This window comes from Geotrypetes seraphini, chromosome 3 (genome assembly GCF_902459505.1).
Source record: "Geotrypetes seraphini chromosome 3, aGeoSer1.1, whole genome shotgun sequence".
Taxonomy (NCBI): Eukaryota; Metazoa; Chordata; class Amphibia; order Gymnophiona; family Dermophiidae; genus Geotrypetes; species Geotrypetes seraphini.
Genome location: NC_047086.1, coordinates 411364140 through 411389167, shown reverse-complemented (window position 1 = coordinate 411389167; position 25028 = coordinate 411364140). Strand labels below are relative to the sequence as shown.

Below are 25028 nucleotides of genomic sequence, written 5' to 3'. Positions count from 1 at the left end.
TATATCTGCTTAATTTCTCTTCTCCTCCCTGTTTCTTACTTTAAAAAAAACAAAAAAATAAACCCTTCTCTTTCCTTTGTTAAATTGTATTTCTTCTTTCCCTTCATAGGAATAAGGGTAAGACTTATAGTCCCACCAACCCAAGGGACCACTTTTCTTATATAGAGACCCAAATAATCAGGACTACTCAAATCAAGTCATTTCACAACCAATCAAGATGACCTTTATTCTATGCAATCAATGTGGTGCTTTAATTCCAAGACATACTATTTGGAGGCTTAAGGCTTGCCCCATCTGTCTTCAACTTGCTAGTATTAAGGAGGAGCTCTGCAAACTTAAACAGGAATTGAATACAATTAAAGCAGTTTTCACACTCCCACACATCCACCACATATGGAGATAAGTACCCACCTCCCCGCAGCCCCTCCAACATAAGCCCCTCTCTGCCCCTCTCCATCGAGCCAAAACCTGAGGGGTATAGTACCAGCGGAAGAGAACCTTATACCCATTTTCAACCAAGAAGGCTGCAATACCCGCTGATGCTACCTCTCTCCAAATGTCCTCCCACGTGTCCAGAGAGATAGCAGACTCCCAATCCCCCTCCCAAGCTGTCATGTATGGGAGGGGGGCACCCCCCGAACATTAAGGCACTGATACAAAGCAGACAGGGTACCTTTCCAAAGCACCAGACCCAACAACAACTCGAAGGGAGTCTTGCCACCCCGCAAGTCCCCCACCACTCCTGAGGTCTGGAGATAATGAAGGATCTGCAAATAGGGGAAAAAATCACTAGCGAGTAAACCCTACAGTCCCATTTTAATTGGAAGAATTTTTTTGCTTATTAAGAAACCTTATCCAGCAAGGCTAGAGAGAACAAAGAAATATTTATGGTACTGAATGTAGACCAAACACCAACTGATACCAGGATACTTAAGTGCTATGCATGGCCCATCTGCATTGTTCTCTCTAAGCTGAGGGGGAATAGGCCAACTGCATTACTGCCAGTGGGGGCTGGTGCTTCAATATTGTATTTCCAATCACTAGGGACAGGCAGATTCCCTGGAGTCTGACATTTGCTTGTCTCTCACTATTGAAAAATGTGTTAGTGAAACAGCACCCCACACTGGCAGAACTGGAAGTGGAGGATTCTTGCTTAGCTTAGAGGGAACAGTGCCTTTCTTTGTCATCTACATTGTCAAAAGGAAACCACCTCCCGAGGAGACAAAGGAAGTATGTATTGAATCTATTTTTTTTTAACAACTAATTTGCTAGGTCAGCTGCAGAGGACTATGTATGCATTAGATTAGCTGTCAGAGGCAATATTGGCACCAGAATCCCCCTCCTCGATGACCCCCTGACAACCCAAGCTACCCCCCCCCCCCCGTACCTTTAAAATGAAGACTGGCAGGAGGAATTCCTACTCCCTTCAGCCTGCAGGCCCGCCTCTTTAAAATGGCGGGTTTTCCCCTTCCTTGTGGATCTTGGGTTGCACTGGGGAGGAACCTGTGAATGGTCCCTGTGGTCTGGCAGATACCATAATATATTGTTTTTTATATCCCACAAATGTCAACTGGGAATCATTGCGGTTTACATAAGATTAATAAGGTTAGCAACATAGACATTATGAATCATAGCAAGACTATAATGAAAACAGATGCATTTTTAGCACCTTCCTAAATTGAAGATAGGAGGAGGTCTGACATAAGCAGGTTGGGACCTTGAAATTCAAAGAGTGATATCCTCCAAATTTGATGTGGAGAGAGAAGAGGTAATTGTAGAGCATTTTGAGTCATTCTTGAGATATAGAAGGAGTGTGAAACTGAAGTTAGCCCAGATAAGCTTTCTCCATATATAGCCCTGAGAACCATACATGCAATTTTAACATTTATTTATTTTAAAAATTTCTATAGCCTAAACGGTTTACAATATTCAGATACACAAATCCAGGATAAAACAACAAAATACATCTTACAAAAGATAAAACAACATAATACATCTATACAAGAACTCAGATACGTCAAGTAAGGGATACATCTTATAATCTAGAAGAATGCTTTAACACAGTGCTCTTCAACCGCCGGACCCAAGACAGCGTTCTTCAGCCACCGGTCTCTGAGTGCTGCCGTGCACAAAGCCGTGGGAAAAGGCTCCTATGCGCGGCCTGCGCCTGAACTGAAAGCCTTCTTTCTGACGTCACAACGTCAGAGGGAAGGCTTCCAGATGAGGTGCGGGACACGCATGAGGAGCCGCTGCCACAGCTTTGTGCAATGCAGCACTCAGAGAACCGGCCCGAAGACGCCACATTGATTGCACAGTGGACCGGCCCAAAGATAACACTGAGGGGCAGGCCAGAAGGCAAGGCACATGAAGGGAGAGAGACAACGGTAGGGAAAATGCTTTTATTGTTTTTATTTAGTGATTGATTTGTCTGTTCAGGAAGAAATGCATTTGTTTCTTTTCCTCTGGGGTTGTCCTGCTTGCAGAGTCTTGCATCTTAAGGTTTATTTGTAAATATTAGTACTTTTAATTTTTGGTCCTGCATTTGCATGGGGTTATCTGTTTTCTGGTAGGAATGAATGTTAAAAAGCATACGGTGTGCTTTGTGTATTTTAATTTTGTGGTTAAGCATTATGTGCTGTTAATACAATTATATTGTGTGTATATATGAAAAATGAATGGAACAAATGGTGTTACAATTAGTACTATTATGGGGGCGGTGTCTGGGGTGGAGATTGGAGATGGGCACAACATAGCCCAGTGTTCTTTAACTGCCGGTCCGCAAAATAATTATTATATTTCCACCGGTCCATAGGTATGAAAAGGTTGAAGAACACTGCTTTAACAAATGTGTTTTTCAATATTTTTTTGAAGGACCTCAAATATTTACATTGCCTCAAAGAACCACGCAAAGCATTCCATAAACAAGGTCCAGCCACAGAGATCACTGCCATCCATGTTTTCTTATAGTGTACCACATGGTGGATGCTCAAGCGATAGCTTCACTGTTAATTGTGAGCGCAAAAAAACGAGTTAAACACCATGGTGCTTCTCCATGTATTATATTACTGTCAAGATTTTGTATTCAATACGAAACATGACAGGCAACCAATGCAGCTGTTTCAACACAGGAGAAATATGTTGAAAGCGAGATACACCAGTGATTATTCTTGCAGGCGTATTCCGGACCACTTGTAAAGCATGTACTTTAGATTTGGCCATACCCTGAAATAATGCATTGCAAAAATCCAATTTCACAATAACAAGACTGAATTGCAATTTGAAAATCTATGTTTAAACTATTTTTATTTATGACAATGGTGCAACAAAAACAGCAGTTACAAGCACCTGCAAGAAACAGCAAAATCCAAGCCATAACATTTTATACATAATAACAAGCTTAAACACCCCCCCAACCCTTCTCCTGACTTTTGTGTAGACTGTAGAGGGAACACCCTTCTCCATTCCTTCGGTACCACTCCCAACTCTAGAGAAGCATTGAAAAGGTCAGTCAGTGGAGCCACCAGAATTTCCCTAAGTTTCTTCAGCACCCTTGGATGTACACCATCCGGTCCCATCGCTTTGTCTACCTTTATTTTAGGTAGAGCTCCTCACGAACACAACCCTCTGAAAATCGACCAGGGTCTACCACTCCTCCATCCTTATTCATGTTTGTCATCTGTGGTCCCGCTCCCTGCGCTTCAGCTGTGAACACAGAACAGAAATATTTGTTAAGCAAGTCAGCCTTTTCTTTATCAGCTTCTACATATTTTGCCCCTTCACTTTTGAGTCTCACAATGCCATGTTTGCATTTCTTCCTATCACTGATCTATCTAAAAAATGTTTTGTTTCCCCGTATCAGCTATTTTTCTTCCAATTGCATCTTTGCTTTCCTGACTACACGACCAGCCTCTCTTAACTTTTCCAGATAATTTTGCCTGTCTTCCTCTTTCTGCGATCTTTTGTAGTTTATGAAAGCTAACCTCTTATTCCTTACCTTCTCAGCTACTACTTTTGAGAACCAAAGCGGCCTTCTTTTCCTCTTACTTTTACTTATCTCACAAAAAGGTTTTGCCCACCGCATTTCAACTCCTTCCTGACGTTTCCATCCAGACAATAATTCCTTGACGTAAACCCCCCATCTGAACAAAGTTTTTTTTAAAGTCTAGAACCTTTGCTTTTGAATGAGCCCTCTCTTTACCCGTCTTAATATTAAACTGTACCATGCAGTGATCACTGAATGCAAGTTGATCACCCACTGTAACATCAGAAACACTTTCCCCGTTTGTAAGCACTAAGTCCAATATGACCCCATCCCACATGAGTTCCATTACCAATTGCTGGAACAGTTCTCCTTGTAGAGAATCCAGGATCTCCCTACTTCTAGAAGACCCTGCAATAAGGATACCCCATTCAACATTTGGCATGTTAAAATCACCTATTAGTAAAACTTCCCCTTTTTAAAATATATTCTAAATGTTTTCTATTAAATCTCTGTCCATTTCTTCTGTCTGTGAAGGAGGCCTGTATTTCACACCAGTGTAAATATATTCACCATTCTCTCTTTCCAAATTGATCCACAGTGTCTCTTCCTTGCCCTGCAGATCCTGCAATTGGGTGGCTTTAATATGATCTTTAACATATAATACTACTTACTCATCCTCCTTTTCTTCCTACCCTGTCTTTCCTGAACAGATTATAGTGATCACCAACTCTTCTTCCATCACAGCTTCTAGATCCAGAATCTTGTTTCCCATACTTTGAGCATTAGTATATATTGCCCCCTTTTCCCATCCGTGTAGAGGCATTTAGTGATTTACATACCTGAGGGCTTTTACTCACCCAGTGGCTTTGATCATCCTTCCCCATCACTTCTAGTTTAAGGCCTTTTTCAGTAGTTTAGTCAGCCTGCTGCTGAAGACACTTCTTCCCTTCGGGACTGTCTTCTTTGTGACTTTGTACAGCGCTGTATATGTCGGGTAGTGCTATAGAAATAATTAATAGTATAGCTATGACAAAGGTGATATTTAGAAAATAACAGTGTTATGGTTCCATCTCGTACCAGTGAAATAAACAAAGGATGTGAATTCTCATAAATGGGCTGGTAGTACCGGCCTGAAAAGTCATAAATGAACTGTGAAAGCAGAATGTAAAATCAATTAGCAGCCAGGAAAGGGTTTATCAATCCACCAAAAAATAGAGAAGCAATCTCTTAGAATATATGTTAGACACACACCAACATAAAATAAAATGCCCATGTGTCATTCTAAGTCTAATTTCCAGCAAAACTGAGATATGAAATGGAACGTAATACATGTCAGTATATGTTTCATCACCGATCACTCAATTATACAGAAAAAATGAAGTGAAATTTAAACCTTATCTGAATGCATCAAAGGAAGCTCCAAGGAGATGGTGTTTGAAGCGTGGCTTTGCTTCCTTTTGCCATTACTTTCAGATTTCTTTTCTACATAGATTATGCCTGACTGTTACGAAGGGGTTACCCTCTAGTTTGAATGCTCTGAAATAGCTGAAAGACATAAGAGATCAATAGGAAGAAGACTGAGCGATTCTGTGTGTGGCATGAGTGACTATCCCAGCTGTGAGAGGGTAAATAAGTATGCAGCTCTGCTACCAATAGTATCTCTGTGCAGTTGCTGAATTCTTCTTCCCAAATTCTGTTGCGGCAATGATGTTGGAGCCCTGCTCCGTCTCAGCAGGTTCCCCCCTTTCCATGGGGCAATCTTGTACTGGAGTTTGGGGGTGCTGGCAATATGAATAGTGCAGCTCTGTGTCTACTTGGCAGGATGGGAGTGGTACACTGCAGCGCAGTGGCTCTTTCGGAAAGATACGAGATGCACTCAGAAGAAGCAGTGAAATGCTGGTGAAGAAACTCCAAGGAAACGGGCCCCTGGAATCCAGAAGTACCAAGTATGACTCATGCTCTGGGCGTCTGTTCTCTGCCCTCTCCTTCCTTCACTCTGCTTTGCCTCTGTCCTGTTCTCTCTGTATCTTCCTTTTTCTTAAAGCACAGCGGTAGTGTCCCTCTCCATCCAGGTCTTTTCTCTCTTCCCTCCACCCCCTCTCATTTTGCTCTAAGGGATAGACTTATTCCTTCATTGCCAGGGCGAAAGAAGGAGAGAGCAGAGATGGCAAGAACAGACTCAATGGCACTGCAAACCCCTGAGGGGAGGGGGAGAAGGCATCTTTTCCTACATTACCAGAGGGAGAGATGGGAGGGAAGAGGAGAGAAAATTCACTCCTGCATATCCATGGGGAGAAAGCAGAGAGGATGAGGAGAGACCCAGTTGTTCACCCTCAAAAGAGAGGAATAAAGGATATGCCAGCCGCATTCATTTCTTTATCCCCAGGAGTCTGATGCTCTGTCAGTAGGAATTGGTGGGGAAGTGAAGGTCTAGAAGCACCAAGCTGTGACACTTGTTTTTCTCTTTGATTTTTTCAGCATGAAACGAGCAGCTTCACTGAATTACCTAAATAAATCCAGTGATGAGTCCTTAGAGGTAAGAAGGTTTATGAATGTCCATTTAGGGTAGTACAGGAGAGAGCCTAGATCCAATAAACAAAAATCTCCTGTGCCTAGAGAGACAGGCGTTCCTCCAGTCTTTGAAGAAGGGAACCAGGTCTTACTAATAAAGCAGATATTGAAAGATAAGAATCACCTGGCTCACTGCGACTTCCCACTTAGGGGATGACACGGGGACAAATTTGTTCCCGTCCCATTCCTGCAAGCTCTGTCCTCATCTGCACAAGACTTAACACTTAAGCTCGTTAACATCCCAAACCTCCCAACAGAAACAAAGCAAAGGTTTGGCTTCCAAATTCTCCCACACAAAATGTGTCCAGGGTTAATGAATGTAGCCAAGCCCAACCTGGGCTAACTTTCAGGAGCTTCTTACCCCTCCAAGTCCTCTAGAGGTAAGGTAACTAAACAGTTCTGACAATTACTTCTCAATTGGCCAGGATTGCCCTGACCCTGCTTCAAACACTGCTAGTGTCCAGGGCTTCAATTAGCCTAGACTGGATTATTGAGAAAAGGGCAAGACCTCTCATATCTCACACTCCCCTAAGTCCACGTCTTCCCCGGGCTCACTCTTCCCAGGAATGGTGTTCATCTCCCAGGCCATAGACCCATAACCCTGGCTGTTTCTCCACCCTGTGTCCTCGGGCTGCTTCTCCCAACCCCCGTCTTGCCTGGGTGTTAGCTCCTTGCTAACCGGTCCTTTCCATCGCCAATCTCTTGGTGCACCCTCCCAGGGTTTGAACGGCCAGGCAAGGTCGCGTCCAGGGCCTTCACTTTCCCTCCTGATGGGCTGACTCCTGGATGGCGTTCGGGGCTGGGGCACAGGAACTCTGTGGTAGCTGCAATCCTTCCTGGTTGCTGGCTGATTGGGATTAGTCCCACCTGAGCTCCCCAACTGACATCCCCTTGTTTGTACTTGAGGCTTTCTGACCTGCACACCTCGAGTGTTAACCCCACTCCCTCCTGAATTGGGTTTAGGTTTCAAAGAAGGAGGAAAGGAGTAATAGGGGGAAGAATTAGGTTCAAGTGCCCTCCCCCTCTGGCTCTTAGGCTGGGTTATGACCGGGTTTTTCTCTTCCCTTCCTGGCTGTGCCGGCTGCCCCGGCTCCATGCCAGGTTTTCCCGGGCCCAGGGCAGGGTGCATGCTGGGTTTCGTAGTTCTTTTGGCTGGGACAGGGGCTTCCCTGTCACAGGAGATATGATTCAGACGTTCAAATACTTGAAAGGTATTAATGTAGAACAAAATCTTTTCCAGAGAAAGGAAAATGGTAAAACCAGAGGACATAATTTGAGGTTGAGGGGTGGTAGATTCAAGAGCAATGTTAGGAAATTCTACTTTACGGAGAAGGTGGTGGATGCCTGGAATGCGCTCCTGAGAGAGGTGGTGGAGAGGAAAACAATGACTGAGTTCAAAGAAGCGTGGGATGAACACAGAGAATCTAGAATCAGAAAATAATATTAAACATTGAACTAAGGTAGTACTGGGCAGACTTGCATGGTCTGTGTCTGTCTAAGACGCTCATAGCACCTTTGTGAAGCGACCAAGAAGCGATCCACCCCCACAACACTACCAAATGTAAAACCAACCGAAAAACAGCAGCCAAAGCACCAAAGACCCTTCTACCACCTTTCACCAACCACCATCTACCAAACAAACAAAAAAAAACCCCCAATATGAAGCTAACCTCACAAGCCCAGCACTTCATACTGTTAATCCTTCTTTTAACCAGCAGGAAGACAGCAGCAAATAACCTCCTCCCTACAAGTCCATCCTCGAGACGCCCAAATCATCAGCTTTGAAACCAACAATTGGGATACAGGAAATGGCTAGCGGCACTGACTCCTGGCAGCTGGTGACCTCCTCCACGGGCAAACATAGGAGACCCCCCTTTTTTCAATCTCTTCATCTTCTCCTTCTTCTTACAAACAGGGCAGCTATACATCAACCCCTCAACTCACCCTGCGGAACAGATTCCAGATTCTTCAGGAAGGAACTACCGATCAGGAACAGGAGCAGGAACAGGAGCAGGCCCAACACACAGCTCCATCTCCAGGGACAACTGACTGGCTCCCCCCAAAGAAGCGCAGAGTAATAGTCATCGGGGATTCCATACTGAGGGACACCGAGGGACCAATTTGCAGACCGGATATGCAATCTAGGGAGGTCTGCTGTCTGCCTGGAGCCAGGATACGAGATGTCACCGCCAGTCTGGATAGACTACTCACGCCCCGAGACCACTTTCCTATGCTTCTTGTCCACATAGGAACTAACGACACTGCCAGGAACACACCGGAGACCATCACCAGAGACTTTGCAGCACTGGGTGAGAGGCTGAAGCGGACAGGAGCACAGGTGGTTTTCTCATCGATCCTCCCAGTTAGAGGCAAGGGAAGAGCCAGAGATGAACGTAACCAGAGGACGAACGAGTGGCTACAGGGATGGTGCCGGGATATGAACTTCGGATTCCTAAACCATGGGGAAGCACTACAAGGACTTCAGGGACCAGACAGACTCCATCTGACCAGTAGGGGTAAGAACGTCTTCGGACACCGACTAGCCCGCCTGCTTCACAGGGCTTTAAACTAGGTAAGTCGGGGGAGGGTACCCATTCACATATTAGTGCAGAAAGGAATTAACCTGATGAGGTGAGTAGAAACTCCGCTTCCATATCCAAGGTAAGTACCCACATTGCAAACAGTTCTTTAGGAGTCACACCGACTCGGGTAGGATACGCCTCACAGGGACTTAGCAAACACAAGATATGGAGGGCCATGTATGTCAATGCACACAGTTTAGGTAACAAAATTCTAGAATTGGAGGCTGAAATAAGGAATGCCGACCTATATGTGGTGGCAATATCTGAAACTTGGTTCACGGACTCACATGGGTGGGATATGGCTTGTGACATTTCCGCTCCCCGAGACGGTCATGTCAAAGTGAAACCCCGGTCTCAGTCTCTTACTCGAGACCAGACTCTCACTGAGAAGGATCAGGAAGAAGATCCTGAAAGCCCAGCTGCCTATCCTGAGCCTTCTAACCTAGAGCAGTACCCAGAGTATAGGTTAACTCCACGGCCCAGAAAAGCTTCCAGTCACACTAAGGGGTTTAATCAAGCTCCCAGTGATATTCTACCCTGTAGCCTGAGGGGGAGCCCAAGAACACACAAGCTAGGCAGACGATCACCCAGTGTAGGGCGTGGCCCTAAGCCTGTTAAGCAGCTCTCCAGAGCATTAAAGGGGGCTGCCCAAGAGAGTCTGGCAGAGAGAGTTCTCCGGGCCAGGAGAAGGCCAGACCTCACTCCAGAGCCAATGGAGTGTGAGGCTCCAATGCCTCAGGAACCAGCAGAGCAGCTGGATACACCAGAAAGCATGGACCTGGATGAAGGGTGTATGCTGGAGACCGTTATGGAAGAAGCCATGGATGTGGGCTTGGCAACTTTCCACTAAACACTACAGGTACAAGGCTGTACACGAATAATAGTGGAGAGGAGTTTTGGGAAGAACTGTTTTGATTGTTTGTGCTGTAAAAACAAGCTTAGAGCAGTGCTGCACCAGCTTGATTGGATTGCTACATTGCAGCTGTGCAGGAGCTCAAGAGAAGCCAAAGGACTGTGAACTAATCAGGGCTGGAAATTTAGGAGCCTGCAGTAAGGCTTCAGTTTTTGTCTTTTGTTTTTTGCTTAAAGTTTACTTTATAGTCAAGACTGTAAATACCTGGTGAAGAAACTGGACTGTGTTGGTTAGTAAGCCCAGGACTCCAGCTCAAGGCTGGATAAGTGCTTAAGAGACTAATTGTGCAGTGTTTTTCAGAGACTGTGTGATCAGGTAGAGCAAGCCCTAAAACCTGGACTGGAAGCATACCTGATAGAAAGCTTGCTGTGCTTTCACTGGACTGGGGTGAAAGTTAAAAGTCTTTTTGTTTTCTGTTTTCTTTCTTTTTGCCCTTGTTTGGGAAGAAAGGAAACTGGGACTGTAATAATAGCTGATATGATTTATGTGTCAAGTGACTAATTAAACTTTTCACATTATTTTGTTCAACTTGACTCACGGTGCTTTATTTTTAGCAAAGCCCAATATAGTGAGACACCAGTGAGGTCTCCCCCTTTGGGAGCCCCGTCAGGAGTGTGCTACCCTCTACCGGAGGTCTTCTTAACTTTACCAAGACCTCGGCAGGTGACAGGCTATACCGGGCTATAATCTACTTCGTCAGGACAGAGAGGGCAGGCTAGGAGGGGGGGGGGGGGTAGCTCTATACATTAAAGAGGACATCAAAACCACCAGGATCACAGATGTCAAGTACACCGGGGAGTCCCTCTGGGTAAACCTGGAAAGAGGCAGAGAAAAATGCCTGTATCTAGGTGTGGTTTACAGACCCCCAAGACAACTGGAAGACATGGACGCAGAATTAATTGAAGACATAGAGAATATCACTCTACGAGGAGAAGCTGTACTGCTAGGGGACTTCAATATGCCTGATGCAGACTGGAACTCATTTTCAGCGACAACCAGCAGTAGCAGGAGGCTCTTAACCTCCATAAAGGGAGCACGTCTCAAACAAATGGTAACGGAGCCCACTAGGGCCCAGGCGATCCTCGACCTGGTACTCACCAACGGGGAAAGCGTCTCAGAGGTCTCAGTAGGAGGTATGCTAGCCTCCAGTGACCACAACATAGTATGGTTCAACCTTAGGAAAGGATTCCCTAGATCAAACACGAAAACAAAGGTACTCAATTTCCGGGGCACAGACTTCGCACGCATGGGAGATTTTGTCCATCGGACGCTGCAGGACCAAGCGGAGACCGATGATGTAGAAGCTAAGTGGTTAACACTAAAATCAACCATACATGAAGCAACTAGCTGCTTCATAAAATCAGTAAATAAACGACAAAGAAACAATAAACCCCAATGGTTCACCGCGGAGATCTTGCACCTCATTAAGGAGAAAAAAAAAAGCGTTTCTCTCCTACAAGCGCACGGAGAAAAGAGAGGCAAAAGTAGAATATAGGACCAGGTCTACAGTAGTCAAAATGGCAGTTAGGGAGGCAAAACTTCGAGTGGAAGAAATTCTGGCAAAAAACATTAAAAAGGGGACAAATAAACTAAACTAAACTAAACCTTAGGTTTATGTGAAATCTGTTTTTATTAAGCAACAACCAGATCACAAATAAACAGTAGGGCAAAAACATTTCAAATATAGAAAACAGAGCTCCCTACCCCCAAGAGGATTGGACTCTAATGTCCTCTCAGGTTACAAAGTATCCCAACCCCCCCTTACCCCCCCTACCCCCCAAAACCCCACCCAGCACCCCACTCCCCCCAACCCCACACCCCCAAATCAGACAGGCGGGATAGAATACGCAGGTAGTCTATTCAAGATACGACTGCGCACCCGGGGAGGCAAACTGTCCAAATAAGGAGTCCAAATATGAACAAAGTCTCTGCTCCGGCGGCGAGAGGAAGAAGCCAGGAGGGCCTCCCATCCAAGAAGGGCATGTAATTTATTCCGCCAGTACCAGAAGGAGGGAGGAACCTCCGCCAGCCAGAAATTCAAGATACATTTTTTCCCCAAAATATAACATTTGCTCAAAAACAATTTCTCCGCAGATGTGTACACAGAAAACAAGGAAAAATGAGCGAATAACATATGATATACAGAAACAGGAACAGAAACTCGCAAGAGACCCTGAAGAAAGGAAGCCAGGACCCCCCAAAAGCTCTGAACATTCTCACAACCCCAAAGACCATGAAAATAAGAATTCACCTCCGTATGGCAGGTGAGACAATAGGGAGTATTGACACAGCCCATATGGTAGGCCCGGCTCTGGGAAGCATAGGCTCTCAACAAGGTCCAAAAATGGCATTCACGAAGCTCCGCACTATGCACCAAAGCAGGAACCCCGCGAAGAGCCTGAAGCAAGAAGCCCGCTCCGATTTCCCGCCCCAAATCCCTCCGCCAAGCCATCAGCACCAAGGAAAACTCCCGCGGTGGACCAAGCGCCCCAAGTTGCTTATGATACAAGGAAACCGAGATCCCAGAAGCTGAGTCCTCCCCCCCTTCCAAAAAGTCTCGAAAACGAATCCCAAAATCCAAAGAAAGAGAGCTCCGAGGAAGAGACCGCACGTAATGCCGCAGTTGACAATGAGCAAATGAAAGACCTAAAGAAGGCAGACCCCTACCCAACAACTCATCGCATGCCGTCTTCCCGCATCAACTGAAAAAGATACTCAAACCCTTTAGCTCGCCAACGCCCAAAGAGAGAGGGGAAGAGCCCCGGAGGGAAGGAGATATTGCCGGTCAAAGGCAGTAACACACTAACATGTGGATCCTGCTGCCAAAACGGTAGCAGCCATCGCCATACCTCCCAAAGGGGACGAAACAAAATACTCCGCTGACAGAACACGGGCAGCATCGCCAGCCTAGCATGCAATAAAGAGAGAAGGTGAAAAGGATAGTAATAATCGTGCTCCAGAAAGAGATCAGTATAAAGATCCGTACCCAAAACCCAGTTTCGGACGTGGCGCAACAGACACGCCTGATTATAAAGAGCCATATCTGGCACCCCAAAGCCTCCCCGGCTCCAGGATCCCACCAACAACTGCCACCGCAATTTAGGTCGCCGATCACCCCAAAAGAACTTGGACAACAAAGAGGACAGGGCCCGGATATCCTTACGCAAGAGATACAAAGGCAACGTTTGTAGTACATAAAGCCACTTAGGGAATAAAACCATCCGAAAAAGTTGCACCCTCCCCATCAAAGAAAGAGGCAAATTACGCCAGGCGGCCAACACAGAGCCGGTAGTGGAAAGCAAACGAGCGACATTCAACCTATAAAGCTCCCGAACATCCATGGACAGTTGAATTCCCAAATAACGGAAAGAGGAATCCGCCCAATGCAGTGGAAAAGTCCCCCTCCAAGAGTGCCGGAGATCCCCAGGCGAAGCCAGGGCCTCCGATTTCTTCAAATTTAAGGTGAACCCGGAAAAATCCCCATATTCCCTAATACTCTCCAAAAGGGTGGACAGAGAGCGTTGCGGGTTAGTCAAAAAAAACAAAAGATCATCAGCAAAGGCCGCAATTTTAAAATGAGAGGCTCCCAGTTGAAGGCCACTGATGTCAGCATTGGCCTGAAGCTCCCGAATCAGGGGATCCAAGGAAAGCACAAACAGCAGAGGCGACAAGGGACAGCCCTGGCGGGTCCCTCTACAGATGGAAAAGGAGTCGGATAAGCCACCATTCACCGAAATCCGTGCCACCGGGTCACTATAAAGGGCCCAAAGAGCACCAAGAAAAAAGGGGCCAAACCCGTACGCCCTCAGCGTAGCAAAGAGGAACCCCCACCGCACCCGGTCAAAGGCCTTTTCGGCATCAAAGCTCACCAGTACAGCGGGGGTTCCATCCACTCTAGATTTCTCCAGGGCCAGCAAGATACGGCGAAGGTTCTTAGAAACAGGCCGATCTCGTACAAACCCCACCTGCTGCTCTGATATTAGGGAAGGTAGCACACGAGCCAACCGATTCGCCAGCACCTTAGCCATCAGTTTCGTCTCAAAATTGAGCAAGGAGATGGGTCTATAGGAGTCCGGCAAGGTCGGGTCCCGACCCGGCTTAGGAAGAACAATGATCTGCGCCAAATTCAAATAACGGGGCAAAAACCCCTTGGCCACATTCAAATTAAAGATTTCCGACAACAACGGAGCTATCTCATCCACCAACAACTTATAAAATTCCCCCCGGTAGCCGTCAGGCCCCGGAGATTTGCCCAACGGGCCGGCACGGATCGCCCACTCCACCTCCTCCGCCCGCACAGGGCGCTCCAACAGGGCGGAGTCATCTGTACTGAGATGGGGTAAATCCAAGCTGTCCAAATAGATCCCCCCTGCAAGAAAATCCGGGCCAGGCGAGGCATAAAAGTCAGCGAAAAAGTCCTGCAGAATTCGACCAATGTCCTCAGTCTTATGGTGAAGCACGCCCCTCGCATCTCGCAAAGCGGTGACACCCGCGGATCCCCGATACAAGCGAACTAAACGCGCCAACATCCTGCTACTCTTGTTGGCGAACTGAAAAAGTTGAAATTGATAATGCTCCCTAGACCGTTGAGCCCCCCTGTGCAGGAGCTCATTCAAGACCTGCTGTGCTTCCAAAAGCTGCTTTTTAAGCGTCAACGTAGCGGCACTGGCGAAGCGCCGCCGCAAAGTCCTAACCCTAGTTTCCCAAGTAAGAATCTCTCTATGACGTGCCTTAGCCTCAAAAGATACAAACGACATGATTTCCCCACGCAACACGGCCTTCGCAGCCTCCCAATAGAGAATCGGATCCTCCCTATGTTGCTCATTGGCATTTTGGAAATCTCTCCATTTAGCCAACAAAAATTCATGAAAGCGAACATTACGATATAAATGACAGGGAAACCGCCAGGAAACACCCCCTACCCCCGGTGACCCCCAAAGCCAACGCAGACCCACCCAAGCATGGTCCGAGATTTCAATGGGGCCCAACATGGCTTCTTGAACCGCCGGGAGAAGGTCCCTGGACAAAAGAATATAATCAATGCGAGAAAGCGTCCCATGGGCACGAGACAGATGGGAATAGTCCCGCTCCACCGGATGAAGAACCCTCCAAACATCCAATAAGTTCAAAGAGGAAATCAGCATGCTAGCCCCCGTGCAGGCCCGAAGAGACTCTCTTCCCACGGAAGAAGACCGATCCAACCGAGGATCAGGGACCTCATTGAAGTCGCCCCCGAGAAGCACCGGAATATCACCAAACCGTAACAAGAGGTTACGCAACTTCCGAAAAAACCTGGCAGAGGGATTGTTAGGAGCATACAGATTACAAAGCAATAAGGGTTTATTGTTAAGAGAGACCGAGGCAATAAGATACCGACCCTCAGGATCCCGAAGTACCTTGTGAGTTTGGAGGCGCAGACCCTTGCGAAAAAGTATCACCACCCCACCCTTACCCCCCAGAGCCACAGCCTCCAAATGTGTGCTCACCCACCAAGAGCAGAGCTTAGCATGCTCCACAGAAGTCAACCGGGTCTCCTGGAGAAAAGCGATGGAGGCCCTCCTGCCATCTTGTGCGCGGTCACGTGACCCTCCCTTATTGAACTAATTTTAATACATTTTTTACTAATTCAGAGACCACAACTCCTTTCTTCAGATCAGGACAGGGATACTGTAACGGCAGTATAATTTACTGATCTGAAGAAAGAGGTTTTAACCTTTGAAAGCTAAGTGAGAAATGTATTAGTCCAATATAATGATGGGCACTAAATTTTATTCCCACCATGCCCCATGCCTCCTACCTATATTCAAAATATAAATTGGTGGGCTTCCCAAAGCCCTGCCAGCTGAAGATCTCTTCCTCTAGGAAGGAAGGGGAGTTTGTTCAGAGATGTTTGGAGGTTGCATAGAAGAAAAACTGTACACTGGCACTGGTGTGGTAATCTTTGTTGTTTGTTTTGAATTTTAAAATAAAAGAAATAAAGTGGAAATTAAAAAGTGGGCAAATACATGGGGGCGGGGCAGGGAGGCCCAGTGTACTTGTGTGCCTAGGGGCCCTCGATGAATTAATCCTGCCCTGCTTGGGGGAATGTGTTACAGTGCTGTAGAGAGCAGAATAAGTGGTGGGCTACTGTGTCACAGAATGCAAGTGGGGGAAGATGGGGCCCCATTTTCAGACCTCAAGTGTGAAGGTTGTGTTTTTACATAAGGGGTGCTCCTGTGTTAGAGATGGTGTGGTTTTATGTGTTGTGCTGCAGTCTTACAGACGCTGGGTTGGGGCTGTTGGGTGTTGCCAACATAAGCAATTCTGTGATTTCGCTCCATAAGACGCACTTGACCATAAGACACACCATAGATTTAGAGGAAGAAAACAAGAAAAAAACCATTCTGAACCAAATTCTCCCTGCCAGGCTCTGTACCCAACCCCACACTCTTTGCCAAGCTCTACACCCTTTCCCCCTCTGGTGGTTGGCTGGGACAGGGCACAGGGCAGGCAGGCAGGGCCCCCCAGTACCTTTGTAAATTCCCATCAGGGCCCCCCGTACCTTTTTGTACTCCTGGTCCAGTGCTGTAATGGCAGGTATTCCTGGATGGCTGTGTTTCTAGCCAGCAAACTGATTCTATAAGATTAATTTTTTTAAAAAAGGAAAGAAAAAAATCCCTGACAGATGCCTTGGAACCGACAGCCTGCACAAGAAGAGGAGGTGTTTGGGTTTTTTGGGAGGGGAGGGGTCAAGCACCGAGAGGCAGTTTCTGTTCCCCGACCAGACAAAACTCCGAAGAAGGAGGAGGGGGCGCTCCTCCTTCCCCTTTTCTTGCACAACCTACTCTGCGGCTCTCCGCAGCCTTGCCTCCTTTCCTCCTGGCTGCGCCTACCAGGACTGGTTGAGCCACTCAGAGCGCAGTTGAGACCTGTTCGACGGACACAATTGGTTAGGCGAGCCGCCGCTTAGATGCGACGGTTCTGAAAAGGTTGGTGGAGGCACGCGCGCCACTGCCGCTTGTCTTTGAACTGTCTGTCTTTGAACTGGAATTCGCAGGAAGGGAGCGATGGGGTGCACACTCATGAGAACTGACGGCAGCAGCACGGGATCAAGGGGAGGGTGTGTGGTATTTGCTCCATAAGATGCACCCTTTTTCCACCCACTTTTTTGGGGGAAAAAGTGCGTCTTATGGAATGAAAAATATGGTACGTTGTGGGAATGGAAGCAGGGATCAAACAGATGACAAATGTCAGATTTTGGAAAGTACATCCAGGAACCCAGACAGACCTCTCAAAAGAGGACATCTCCAATTTTCTCCAGTAACCCTAACTGCAATGATTGAAAAAGAAGATCGGGAAGTGGCGAGGCAATGCTATTAAAAGTACTTTGTGTCTCGCACTTATCTCCTCATCACTTTACATGCTCTCATGAGGGGATGGGGGAGTGAGAGAATAGTGTTCCATTAAACCCTCCCTGGTACTAACTGCCATCTTACCCGTGCATGCAAGACATATCCCATCACATCGTGCCACACCATACACAAGCTGTGCACCTACTACCCCACACCCACTCTGATAAAACTCCTGCTGTCTTGCAGTGTCACACACAGCTGCCTCTGCTTTTCCATCTGATGTCACACCCACTGTACCCAACCCTTAAGAACATAAGAATTGCCACTGCTGGGTCAGACCAGTGGTCCATCATGCCCAGCAGTCCGCTCATGTGGCAGCCCTTTGGCCAAAGACCAGCGTCCTAGCAGAGACTAGCCCTACCAGAATACGTCCTTGTTCAGTAGGAACTTGTCTAACTTTGTCTTGAATCCCTGGAGGGTGTTTTCCCCTATGACAGACTTCAGAAGAGTGTTCCGGTTTTCTACCACTCTCTGGGTGAAGAAGAACTTCCTTACGTTTGTATAGAATCTATCCCCTTTCAACTTTAGAGAGTGCCCTCTCGTTCTCCCTAACTTGGAGAGGGTGAACAATCTGTCCTTATCTACTAAGTCTATCCCCTTCAGTACCTTGAATGTTTCGATCATGTCCCCTCTCAATCTCCTCTGTTCGAGGGAGAAGAGGACCAGTTTCTCTAATCTTTTGCAGTACGGTAACTCCTCAAACCCCTTAGCCATCTTAGTCGCTCTTTTCTGGACCCTTTCGAGTAGTACCGTGTCCTTCTTCATGTATGGCGACCAGTGCTGTACGCAGTACTCCAGGTGAGGGTGCACCATGGCCCGGTAAAACGGCATGATAACCTTCTCTGAACAGTTCTTTATCATTCCTAGCATTCTGTTTGCCCTTTTTGGTGCTGCCGCACATTGTGTGGAAGGCTTTATCGACTTGTCGATCAGAACTCCCAAGTCCCTTTCCTAGGTGGTCTCTCCAAGTACCGCCCCGGACATCCTGTATTCGTGCATGAGATTTTTCTTACCGACATGCATCACTTTACACTTATCCATGTTGAACTTCATCTGCCAAGTTGATGCCCATTCCTTGAGCATGATTATGTCACGTTGCAGATCTTCACAATCCCCCAGCATCTTCACTACTCTGAATAACTTCATATCGTCCGCAAATTTAATCACCTCGCTCATCGTACCTATGTCCAGATCATTTATAAAGATGTTGAAGAGCACGGGTCCAAGCACCGAGCCCTGCGGCACCCTGCTGGTGACGCTCTTCTAGTCCGAGTATTGTCCATTTACCCCCCACTCTCTGTTTCCTATGTTCCAGCCAGTTTTTAATCCACGTATTTCACCCTCAATTCCATGGCTCGCAATTTTCTGAAGTAGTTGTTCATGTGGAACCTTGTCGAATGCCTTCTGAAAGTCCAGTTATACAATGTCGACCGGGTCGCCCTTGTTTATCTGCCTGTTTATTCCCTCGAAGAAGTGCAGCAAGTTTGTCAAACAAGATCTGCCTTTGCTGAAATTGAGCTGGCTGGTTCTCATCAGACCGTGTCCGTCAAGGTGATCAATGATGCGGTCCTTTATCAGCACCTCTACCATCTTTCCCAGTACTGAGGTCAGACTCACCAATCTGTAGTTTTCCGGGTCTCCCCTCAAACCTATTTTGAAGATCGGTGTAACATTCGTCACCTTCCAGTCCTCCGGAATCTTTCCCGTTTTGATCAACAGATTGGCTATTAGTTGAAGCAGTTCAGCTATGGTCCCTTTCAGTTCCTTGATGACCCTCAGATGGATGCCATCCGGTCCCGGGGATTTATCGCTCTTAAGCCTATCAATCTGCCTGCATACCTCTTCTAGACTGACCGTTAACCCTGTCAGTTTCCCGTTTTCACTTCCAGCATATAGCCTGATGGGTTCTGGTATGCTGTGTATATCCTCTTCAGTAAATACAGATGCAAAAAACATGTTCAGTTTATCGGTGATTGCTTTGTCTTCCTTTAACGCTCCCTTTATTCCTTGGTCATCCAACGGTCCCACTGCTTTCTTCGCGGGTCATTTCCCTTTAATATATCGAAAGAATGGCTTGAAGTTTTTCGCCTCCTTGGTTATTTTTTCCTCGTAGTCTCTTTTGACCCCTTTTACCACCTTATAATAATAATAATAATAATAACTTTATTTTTTCTATACCGCATAATCTTGCGACATCTAGGCAGTTCACAGTGAAGAGAGCTGTACAATCAGCAAATTACAGTGTACAAATAGAGAAAGATGTCACTGAGCAGTCAGTGACTATAGAGTACAGAATAGTAAGAATTATAATATTTGTATGTTACAATATAATATTAACATGTTACAGTGAAGGGGGCTGGATAGCCAGCGAATTTCAGAGTATAGTTCGTGAGGAAGTCACTGAACGTTCAGTGAATACAGGTACAATTAGAGAGAATACGCAGTATCAACATGATGAGTATTAGGTTTAAAAAAGGAGGGAGTTGTCTAACTAGGTAATAAATCTATTGAACAGAGCGGTCTTAATTTCTTTCCGGAAAGCGCTGGCTTTATCAATGAAGTTGCCTAGCCAGGATTGCTGTCTACCAGCTTGAAATTTAAAAGTTCTGTCCAGAAAGGTCCTGTATTTGCAATCAGTGATCTTCGGATAGGCAAAGAGGTTGCAATTTCTGATTGTCCTTTTGGGGGTGTATAGTTCGAAGTGAGGTAAGAGATAGGTTGGGGACATTCCCCACACCAGTTTGTAGCAAAAGCAAGAGAACTTGAATAAAATTTGTGCCTCTATTGGTAATCAGTGTAGCAGTTTGTAGTAGGGGCTAATGTGATCTTTAGTCTGAATATTAAGCGGACGGCCGTGTTTTGCACTATTCTTAATTTTCTCACGTTTTTTTTAGGTATACCTGCGTTGATGTTGTTTGTGCTTATTCTAATTGTTGTCCTTTTTTTTATCTTTTCCATTCCTTAAACAAGTTTTTTTTTGTCTCTGATCACTTCCTTAACCTCTACAGTTAGCTACGCCAGTTCTTTATTCTTTTTCCTCTTTGATCCCTTGTTGATATGTGGTATATATAGATTTTGCGCCTCAGTGACCGTATCCTTAAAAAGAAACCAAGCTTGCTCTAGCGTCTTTACAGTGTTTATCCTCTTCTCCACCATGCATCTCATCTCTTTGTAATTCCCTTTTCAGAAGTTTAGTGCCGTGGCCGTCATTCTGGACCGATGTTTCGCCCCTATTTCCAGGTTGAAGCAGATCATATTGTGATTGCTGTTTCCCAGGGTCCTTCTACTTCTACATCCTGTGCCAGTCCTCGTAGCTCATTTAGAATTAAGTCCAGAATTGCATTTCCTGTTGTGCTTTCCTTGACAAGTTGTTCCAGGAAGCAATCTCCTACAGTTTCCAGGAACTTGGTCTCTCTAGCACAACCGGAGGTGCCTAGGTTCCATTCTATCCCCAGATAGTTGAAGTCGCCCATGATAACTGCGTTGCCTTCCTTGCAGTTGCGTTTAATCTCATCCGTCATTTCTCCATCAATTTCTTCGGACTGCCCTGGGAATCGGTAGTAGATGCCTATCCTCATTTCCGGTCCATTTGTTCCCGGAATTTTGACCCATAGAGACTCTAACTTATTTCCAGTAGATTCAATTCCCTCTTTGACATATATGGCAATGCCTCCTCCTTTTTGAGTCACTCTGTCTCTGCTATTAGTTTGTACCCCAGTAGCATCGTGTCCCAGACATTTTCATCAGTCCACCATGTTTCCGTGATGCCGATGATGTCAATATTATCATTTTGTGCCACAGCTTCTAATTCACCCATCTTATTTCTAAGGCTCCTTGCATTCATATACATACACTTGAGTCTGCAGCCTATTCCCTTCTTGCGTGTCCTTCCCTCTTGTGTCCCTTTCGGTCTGTCTTGTCTGCGATCTAGTGAGTTTTCCCCTCCATCTTCCTGCATGGCATCCTCTGGGTATACCGGTTCCTGAATCATCGATTCTCTCTCTCGGTCGACTGTTGGCTTTCCCCTTCTTCCTAGTTTAAAAACTTCTCATCTTCTCTTTTGATGTTGCTTACAAGTAGCCTCGTTCCGTCTCTGCTGAAGTAGAGTCCGTCCTTCCTGAATAGCTTGCTCTTCCCCCAGAACATTGCCAAGTTGCGCAGAAAATGGAATCCTTCTTCCTCACACCAGTGCCGCATCCACACGTTGACTGCTTGCAGCTCAATCTGTCTCTTCTCATCTGCCCTGGGTACCGGCAGGATCTCCAAGAATGCTATCCTCTGCATTCTGGTCTTCAGCTTCCTTCCTAGCTTCCGGAACTGGTCCTTCAGTACTTCTCTGTTGTACTTCTCACATTGTTCGGCCCCACATGAATCACCACTGCTGTATCTTCTTCTTCCATACTGTCGACGATCCTGTCGATGCGGCTCACTAAGACTTCTATCTTGGCTCCCATTAGGCAGGTCACCAGTCGATCCAGTCTTCCTCCCACTATGTGGCTGTCAACTTGTCTGATGATAGAGTCCCCCACGACAATTGCTGTCCTCTCTATCTTCTCTTGATTCTCCAGCTGCAGGTCCATATCCCTGGTGTATGCCCATCTTTCCAGCCGTAGGTCCATGTCCTTTGTTCCTATCCATTTCCTCTCATCCTGGCATTCATCTTCTTGTGGGTTCCCTCTGCTGTTTCCAGATCTTGCTGCTGTGTCCATTTCCTCCTGGTGGCTGTCCATCTGGTGGTCCACACTCTGCCCCACCCACCGTATCCAACCTGTGTATCCCACACATTTTCCTCTTCGCTATCCACCATACCCAACCCATGTATCTCACACATTGTCTGCTATCCCACCCACTGTACCCAATTGTTTGTGTATCCCACATTGTCCTCTGCCCTACCCACCGTACCCAACCCGAGTATGCCACAAGTCCGCTGTCCCATCCACCGTACCTCACCATCTACCCTGTACACACACCTACCCCAGACATCTTCCCATACCTCCAAGGGGTAACTACTCTGCACTTTCAGGGAGAGGCCCAATTTCATCCCTCACCTCAGGTAGCAGCTTGTTTTGAGCAGAGGGAAGGATGTTACAATGTTAGAACTGGCAGAGAGGTTGTGGTGCAGCATTTTGCACAGGAGGGGTGTGGATGGTGTGCTCTAATGGTTTAATGTGTATTCTGCTTACATGGAAATCTTTTTCTTCTTTAGAAATCTCGGAGTTTTCGGACTGAGACTCGAAGTCTTAGTATGAGCACCAGTAACTTGTCAACACATGCCTTCCTGCATGCCTCTGACTAACTCATGGAGCAGCCGCCTGCACTCTGGACATTGTAGCTGTACTTGCTGGGCACCTAGTAGTCACAAGTCTATCCCAACAGCCTAAAACAACAGCTCTTCCCTTTCACAACCACTTGAAGCATGAGGACTGACATTTGTAGCAGTTGAAGCTGTCCACTCAGTAATGCTGCTTTTTGCCCAGTACTCCCTCCACTGATGGTATGGAAGATGGATGTTGGATATCAAAGGTCTACTAATCACACAGTTCCCCCTGTGCAGTCTTTCAGGAGCCACTGAGAAAGTTAATTCTTCAACAGTGGAGAATTCTGGTCACCAATATCTAGTACCGCTTTCCCTTAAAATATGGCACATTCATCACATTCCCTAAAATCTCCTAAAACATGGCCAGTTTATTTCTGAAATGATTCAGTGTCATAAGTACTACTTCTGTAAAATGTTCTTTAATTTCACATCTGGGGAAGTACTGTAAGGTGTTACTCCCTAATCTCTGAGGATACCTCCTATATTGGTCTAACATTTCATAATCCTTTCTGAGGATGAATACTCAACTGTACAGGGGTAGATGAGATCCTTCCTTATTTCTGCACCCTCATGGCCACTGTGTTGCAATGTTTAGGTTTGTTACAATCACCATTAACAAGACTCTAGAGTTGGACAGTACTGGAAAGTCCTCGGAACAACAGCTCCTTTGCGATTGGCATTCAAAGCGATTTAAGCAGGCAGGAGAGATTGCTGAGTATCCTGGCTAAGCCAAAACCAGCTAACCTTGGCAGGCTAGGGGCAGAATCTACACTTGTCTCGTGAAGTGCCGATTATTCAGGACTTAACCAGTTAAATTAACCAGACACATTGGACCACATAAATGCAGTCCTGTCTTGGCTGGCTGCACATACCCAAGTAGTTGGCGCTGCTGCCCATAGATGGCCTGGATTGAAGATCTGCCAGATGAATTTCACCCCTTTAATTGTTGCTGTTTTGCACCCTCTACCTCCCTATAACATCTCCCCCTGCCCACTACTTACCCTTCACAGCCCCCCTCATTAAGAATCTAATGCAAAAGGCCCCAAACCCTGTGAAATTCCACTCTCCTAAGCTTGCATATGCTGTCATAAAAGCCCTTTGTTCACATGTATATTTCTCCCATGCACCAACAGCTAAAGTGGACCAAGCCCCCAAATTCCACAACTCAACCTACCCCCCCCCCCCCAATCCCCTTTCCACCAGTGATTTGCTAGGGTCAAGGCATATTTCTCAGTAACTGGTATTCACACTAGACTTCTCACTCTCTGGCATTGACTCCCAATAGAATAAGGTCCCTGTTTCCATTTCCTAAATTAATGTACCAAACTCCCCACATCTCCATCACCACCAAATTTTGCATCTGTAGTTTCCATTAAGTCAAGTTTGGTGCCACCTACAGTTTACCAAGATATATTTCTGCCCTAACAAAAAGAAAAAAGAAAATGTTTTGAAACCTTCAAAAAGCAGGGCTTCCAACACACCAGTGACGTACCTAGGGGATATCCCCTATTTAACATTTGATATACTGCAATGGAAAAACATCTATGTAGTTTACATATAAAACAAAAATTAAACTAATATAAATAAGATAGAACTACAATACTAATAGTAAAGAAAATGAAATCAAAGATTCAAAGCTGATTTTGTGCTCCTAATTTCAGTTTGACATCCGGGGCTGATTATTTTTTAACACCCCCCCCCCAAATATAACAAAATATTTTTAGTAATGTTATTTATTTATTTTTATAGCCCATCCTCCCCAGAGAGCTCAGAATGGGTTACAGTTTAACATTCACAGTGTTACAGTATAACATCACAAAGGGTTGTAACCTCTCCATAAACAAAATAAACAAGACTTTTCCTCTCTCTGTTAGGTCCTAGCTCAAGGTCGCTGTCTAACACCAGCTCTGGCAAGATACACATTTCAAATCTGACATATTGTAATCACAAAATAGAAAATACAATGATTTTTTCTACCTTTTGTTATCTGGTCATTTTATTATTCAAATCATGTTGGTCCCAGGCTCTGGTTTCTGTTTGTCTTCTGTTAACTTACTCACCAGGGTCTCCTGCCCAATGACGTTTTCTTTTTCCCCAGGCTCACCATTCATCTCTGGACCTTCCCTTCCACTGCCATAATCCAATATTTATGTTTCTTTTCCACTGTCTACCATCTCTCTCTCTCCTTTCCTTGTGTCCTGGGTCAAACCTCTCTATCCCCCTCCATGCAGCATATCTTCCTTCCTCCCCTCCATTATCATGTGCAACATTT

At 46.0% G+C, this 25028-nt stretch overlaps 1 protein-coding gene across 1 annotated transcript in view; it reads left to right on the top strand.

Annotated features, from left to right (window-relative positions):
* Positions 1-24714, top strand: part of KLC4 (kinesin light chain 4) — a 370771-nt gene extending 346057 nt beyond the window's left edge. Inside the window, exons 14-16 of the mRNA XM_033937472.1 lie at positions 5804-5928; positions 6461-6518; positions 22646-24714. Coding sequence (XP_033793363.1) covers positions 5804-5928; positions 6461-6518; positions 22646-22735 — 273 coding nt within the window. The 3' untranslated portion in view covers positions 22736-24714. The remainder of the gene's footprint in view (positions 1-5803; positions 5929-6460; positions 6519-22645) is intronic.
* The last annotated feature ends 314 nt before the right edge of the window (positions 24715-25028 follow it).